This window comes from Cryptomeria japonica, chromosome 7 (genome assembly GCF_030272615.1).
Source record: "Cryptomeria japonica chromosome 7, Sugi_1.0, whole genome shotgun sequence".
Classification (NCBI taxonomy): Eukaryota; Viridiplantae; Streptophyta; class Pinopsida; order Cupressales; family Cupressaceae; genus Cryptomeria; species Cryptomeria japonica.
The window spans coordinates 86778049-86784580 of record NC_081411.1 but is presented as its reverse complement, the minus strand read 5'-3'; the positions used below and the strand labels follow the sequence as shown (position 1 = coordinate 86784580).

The following is a 6532-nucleotide window of genomic DNA, read 5'->3' as shown; positions in this document are numbered from 1 at the left end:
ACTGTTTGGTTTGAATTAATAAATTTCTACCCCTCTTAAAAAAAATTAAAAATATTTTCCTATTTCAATCATTGACCTATGTTCTTCCTTCTTAAATTGTTGAAAATAATCAGATTACAAGTTGTGTGAGCTAAGATTTAATCAAGAAATTATGAACAGATCGACATGTTCCAAGCAAGCGACTCAAAAGAAATTACTTATGGTAACTAAAATCGCGTAGAAAAATAAGATCCCACTAGCTAATAAACCTTAGAACAATAGCAACATTTTAGAATTGTGGTATGTGATCAAATCCAAAGATTGATTACTTTAGCAAGAAAACTTATCTAGAAGGAATATTTTATGAAGAATATTGCAAAGTAATAAAAAAGGTTATAGATCTCACAAAAAATAAGTAGTTCTTGTGCGGATGTTGAATAGACATAGACAAATGCAAAAGATGATCTAAAATTAGAAAAATGTAAGTTGTCAAAAAAAACTTAATTTATGTATAATTTTATATTAAATCTTTTACATACATTTTATACACTAGTTGAGAATTCTACTACATCATTTTTTTATTTAAATTTATATTAAAAACTATTCTAAAACTCATATTGTAACTCTTTAAAAATATTCTAAATCAATTTATATTGTTATAATAAATATCATAAAAATGATATATTAATTTTATAGATTAAAATCTTATATTATATTTATTTATTAAAAAAATTAGAGTTGAATAATTCAAAGTATCAAATATACAATTCTTTTAAAACAATAAAGTTGTAATATACAAGCTAAAATTGAAAAAACTACCCTATAAACCATCAAATTGGACCTCAATCTTTTTCATTCCACTCCTTAGAGCGCGTGAACAAGCCATCAGTGGCTGACGGAAACAAAAGACAAATATACACGTGTCCTCCAAAGACATATATGAAATGTATATACCCGCAACACGTGATCCAGACACATATAGAATGTATATACCCATTCTCTGTCAAAGGCGACAATTCTGTCGATTTCGATTTAGGCGCGCTCTTTTCGGCTTTCGTTTTAGGCTCAAAATTTTCATGACAGGCAAATTTTAAGGAGAAACTGTTGCTTATTATATAAAATTAAAGATATAATAAAATTTTAATGGCAAGCTAATTTTAAGGAGAAACTGTTGTTTATTATATAGGATTCAAACATTAAAATGTACTAAATTCAAGATTTAAAAACATGCTTAATTCGTCTAAACAAATTAAAATAATACAATGTTAAATTTTTCTTCCGATCAAATTAAAAAATTAAACACATCTTTATCAGAGAGTTCGGTAACATCTGGAGTTCACCCAAAACACGATGTATTTTCAGGCTCTATAAAAGGATTGCCCATCTTATGCTGAACAGAGCCAAAGGATTTGTTCTAATATTCTATGGAGTTATAATGCTTTTGTTATGAATTTTCCTGATGATTTTTGTTTTAAAGTAGTATATTCACTTCTCTTTGTTCAGATAGGAGAATGTCTGCCACCGTGTACCCTCCTAGTATGTGGACTGATGATGCAATTCATTCATTTACAGAGGATCAGGTACAGTGATCATTTTTATTCATTATCTTAAAATACTCTGAATATATGCAAAGTCTATTTAACTGTTTTTGATTCGTTAATTTCCTTAAAATCAGAAAAGCAGAACTCTATGTGATTGTGAGAAAGGGGAAGAAGAATTTTTGGAAGTATGTTAATGTAGGAAGTATTTTTCAGAGTGTGTAAAAGTATGTCGTTTAATTGAGTGATTCAGAAAAGTAGACAGCGTTTTTGTGGTTTATAAGAGTATTTTATTTTATTTATGTTCAGCTGCATAACTTTCTGTGAAATTTATGAGCCCATATTTCATAGATAATGCTTAGTAAATATTTCTATGAAATTATATGTTCATATGAATTTTGCTTATTATTTCAGCCCCTTGAAGACCACAAACAAATGGAGGCATTGATAGAAGAGATCAAAAACATATTTCAGGCTATGGAGAATGGGAAAATAAGCCCCTCTGCATATGACACTGCATGGATAGCCAGAATACCATCCATTGACAACCCTTACCAACCTCAATTTCCACAAACCCTCAAGTGGATTGTCTGCAATCAATTAACAGATGGATCTTGGGGAGGAGAATCATGTTATTTATCACATGATAGGCTTCTTATTACTCTTTCATGTGTTATTGCACTTAGAATATGGAAGGTAGAGGGAACGAAAGTGCAGAAGGGTGAGATATATCATAGGTTTCTCAAATCGACTTCTATAAAAATATTAGATTAGGTCTTTCTAATCACCAATTTTTTAGACACCATTAGAAAGTTTTGTTCAAATCTAATTCTTAATTGACATATCCTGTTTCCTTGTGGTCATTTTCAGGTATTGATTTTGTTAACAATCAAACCTCACTTCTAGATGAAAGAGGGTATAGTAATCTGCCAAATGGATTTGTGATCCTCTTTTCTTCTTTGCTGAAGGAAGCTCATGCTCTACGCCTGGGTATTTCTTATGAAATACCATTCATTAAAAAAATGCTTGAAACCGGGGAAGCCCAGCTTAAAGAGTAAGTAAACCACACCCAGCAGTATTGACAATTTTCTTTTTTACTTGTAAAGTTTGAAATCTAATCAACTCTTTTTTTCTTTTCAAAACCAGGATTGACATAGGTGTCTTATATAGCCTACCGACATCTCTTTTGTTTTCGTTGGAGGGATTGCAAGAGCTTATAGATTGGAGAAAAATATTGAGCCTCTGTTCAAAGGATGGATACATGTTGGTGTCAATGGCATCCACTGCCTGTGTTTTTATGCACACAGGAGACAAAAAATGTCTGGAATTCATAAACTCCGTTGTCATAACTTGTGGAGACTATGGTAAGATCATTGTCATAATCTGAAAAGTTTTGTTCAATTTAAAAAAATGACACCAGATAGAAGCTATATTTTAGAGTACTCAATAGATATTAACAATGTAGTCTTATATGACGTGTTCATTTGTTTTGTGGTTGTTAACAGTACCCTGCTTTTACCCTTCTGATCTCCATGATCGCCTTGTTGCCATTGAAACTATTGAACATCTGGGAATTGGTCGCTATTTCACAAAGGAAATCAAGAATGCATTGGATTATGTATATAGGTCCAGTCTGTTAATCTTTACACTCCTTTGATTATAAAAGTTGAGGAGAAAAATCTTACCCAAGCAGGTTAATTTTCTTAGGATTGCATGAAAAATAATTAGTTTCACTAGTCTTACAAGTTCTTTTTCTTGTTAGATTTTGGAATATTGGGGGCATCGGAAGGGGAAGAAATGATACCCTTGCAAATGTCAATGATACAGCTATGGGATTTGGAATACTCAGACTCCATGGCTATGACGTATCTTCGGGTAAAGTTGGTACCTTAATGTTTATTACATGTCAATTTGATGTTTAAAACATTTCTTAAAACCCACGTACAAAAAGTCTTGGATTTAACTTCGATATTGTTTAAAACTTGTATCTCCAACTTCTCAAGTTTACATATAGAACTGCTGGACCTGAATGAGTTAACTTCTGTTTGATTGTTAACAAATTAACATTCAGTGGTTGATCATGCCTTTTGCAGAAGTTCTGACAATTTTTGGAAACGAGAAAGGAGAGTTCTTCAGTTTTGCTGACAAAACACACAGAGAAGTTGAAGGCATGCTAAGTCTCTACAAGTGCTCCCAAATAGCTTTTCCCGGAGAAACGATAATGAAAGAAGCAAAAACCTTCACAGAAAGTTACCTGCGAAATCTTCGTGAAACAAATCATTCTAATGCTCTTGCAAGAGATGTCACTGGATGTTTTGCTGTAAGTTTTATGGTGAAAACTGGTCAACAATTTAGAGGGCACAGCCTAGTAAATATTGTTTACTTTTTAAATATACAAAACATGTCTTTATTGATAAGCCCTTCTCGTGTGTATAATTTTTATTTCAATAATCTTTCAAGTAAATCAAGTTTATTTTAATTTGTAGGTGGACTACGAATTGAAATATGGATTTCATCGGAGTTTACCCAGACTGCAGGCAAGATCTTATATAGAAGGCTTCTGGCTTGCAGATAATATTTTGTTAGCGAAAACCCTTTATAAGTAAGATTCTATTTCTGAGCTTTCGTTTGCTAGTTATGTGAAGCCCTCTACCCTTGTGAATACAAGGTGACTAATCATAACATGCCCACTATCATTATTAAATTTCCTTTAATATATGAGTTGAAGAAAGAAGTAAGAGTTATTAAGATCTTCCATTTATATAAATTTCCATTTCATATATGGACTGAAGAAAGAGGTGACAATAGTAGCTGAGTGGACTTGAATTCTTTGTACATTTTAGAATGATTAGAAAACTCTTCATGTCCAATTTAAACCTACATAGCATTAACTTTGTACTTTTTTCTATTGAAATGCATATTGCGAACAATTTAGCTTTCGTATTGCTTTTCTTATGGGAAACAATTTATTTTCATAAACAGGTTGCCTTATATGAACAGTTGCAAGTATCTTGAGCTGGCTAAATTGGATTTCAATACAGTGCAGTCCATACACCAAAAAGAGCTTCAACAAGTTCATAAGTAATGCTTTGTTAATTTTGGTATACAAGCATCGATTTAATATAAATAGTCTCACCATTTAAATTGTAATTTTATCTTGATGAAATCAATTTTGGTACAGGTGGTGGATAGATTCTGGGTTTAGGAAGTTGAAATTCACAAGAGAGAGGCATATAGAGATATATTTCGTGGTGGCAGCTGGCATGTTTGAACCTGAATATGGTGATTATAGAATTGCATTTACAAAAGTTGGTTGTCTTCTTGTTGTTTTGGATGATCTATATGATAAATATAGCTCTTCTGATGAGATTATGTTATTCAATGAAGCATTTAACAGGTAAATTTTGAAAAATGGTTCTGTGATATTCATATAGAATATATATTATAGAGCAAAATAATTGGGTACTTTTAATTATCATATTTTCTGTATTGTCAAATTATATTTGCTTAAAATTAAATGTTATTAATTTAAATAATATTTAAGTAAATTAGTTTAGGATTTCCAATGGCAGAGTTTAAAATTTAATATTTAGATTTTTCAATCAAATTTGTACTTTATTGCACTTACAATGAGAATTATAGTTGATTTTTGAATAAGTTATCATTATTATGTTTTCTTTTTTCTATAGGTGGGATTTAAATATATCAGATCACATGTCAGAACATATAAAAATATGTTTCCAAGGATTATACAATACAGTTAGTGCGTTAGCTGAGAGAGCATATAAAATGCAAGGGCGTGATATGCTTGAATACTTCAAGAGAATGGTATGTATGCTATAAAAATAGAAAGTACCAATGTAAATTTCATCAAACATCAAATTTCTAAAGTGACAATCATATGATCAGTGGAAGGTTCAACTTGAAGCCTTTACCAAAGAAGCGGAGTGGTCTAAACATAAGTACGTGCCTAGATGGGATGAGTACATAAATGTGTCCAAAGTTTCTGGAGGGTTTGGTATAACTATTCTCACATCTATCCACTTAATGAGAGAAGTTATTACCAATAATATCTTGTTGCAAATTGATGAGAGTTCAAAAGCTCTCAATCTTGTGTGCTTAACCACAAGGCTAGTCAATGATACCAAAACATTCAAGGTAAGTGTACTAATATGCTATGCAACAGAAGTAAATATTATTATTTTATATTCAATGAAGTGTTTAAGAATATTATTACCATGGATAAAGCATGTGTAATATCAATATTGACAAATTCTATTTCAATGAATGCTAACATAAGGCTGAAAGAGAATGTGGTGAGCTGGCTTCTGCAATAGAATGTTATATGAAGGACAACCCTGATACCTCCGAAGAAGAAGCTTTAGACAATGTTTATGCTATAATGAAAGATGGACTTATTAAATTGAATGAGGAATTATTCAAGTGTACTCAGCTGCCAAGTTGCTTTCAAAGTGTACTTCTCAATTCAGCTAGATTGTCTCAACTTCTTTACATGCAAACCGACGCCTTTAATAGCTCTATCCAAGATAAGAAGGATATGGTGGACACATGTCTTTTCCAAAAGATCAAATGAACTTAATTGTGTTGGAGAAAACTACACATCCAACATCAACATGTGTAAACATGTTATAAATAATTTGAAGAGTTGAATAAGTACTCCAACTTGGATCTTCTGGATTAGTAGTTAGATATCAATAAAAAAAAGTTTACTATCATTATTTATTTCTATGATAAGAAAAGTTTTGTGTACTTGATTAAATCTATATAATGTACTATATTTCAATAAAAAATATTTGATTTTCATTTGAATGATATTTCTATAATTTTTTCTATAAAATATATCTCATTATAATTATTATATAACTAATAAATTGTATGAATATTTTTTAATCGACAATCAATCGTGCTTCTTTAGATTACTATTGAAGCAAATGATTAGAATAAATGCAATAGACATCAAACCAATATAACTCAAAACATTTTCATATCCGTGA

General features: G+C 30.8%; 1 protein-coding gene across 1 annotated transcript; it reads left to right on the top strand.

Moving 5' to 3' along the window:
• The first annotated feature begins 1425 nt into the window (after window positions 1–1425).
• LOC131041511 (bifunctional levopimaradiene synthase, chloroplastic-like) lies at window positions 1426–6228 on the top strand. Its single transcript, XM_057974627.1, has 13 exons — window positions 1426–1559; window positions 1932–2238; window positions 2388–2571; window positions 2664–2881; window positions 3023–3143; window positions 3280–3392; window positions 3611–3837; window positions 4004–4119; window positions 4500–4598; window positions 4699–4914; window positions 5207–5345; window positions 5427–5675; window positions 5818–6228. The coding sequence occupies exons 1-13, from the start codon at window positions 1491–1493 to the stop codon at window positions 6109–6111; spliced, it is 2352 nt and encodes a 783-aa protein (XP_057830610.1). The 5' UTR covers window positions 1426–1490; the 3' UTR covers window positions 6112–6228.
• The last annotated feature ends 304 nt before the right edge of the window (window positions 6229–6532 follow it).

Excerpts from the sequence above, each read along its gene's own strand:
- LOC131041511 (XM_057974627.1), top strand. The coding sequence starts at position 1,491 with ATGTCTGCCACCGTGTACCCTCCTAGTATGTGGACTGATGATGCAATT. Across the intron at positions 2,239-2,387 it reads GGGAACGAAAGTGCAGAAGG|GTATTGATTTTGTTAACAAT; the intron begins GTGAGATATATC and ends GGTCATTTTCAG. Across the intron at positions 3,144-3,279 it reads GCATTGGATTATGTATATAG|ATTTTGGAATATTGGGGGCA; the intron begins GTCCAGTCTGTT and ends TTTTCTTGTTAG.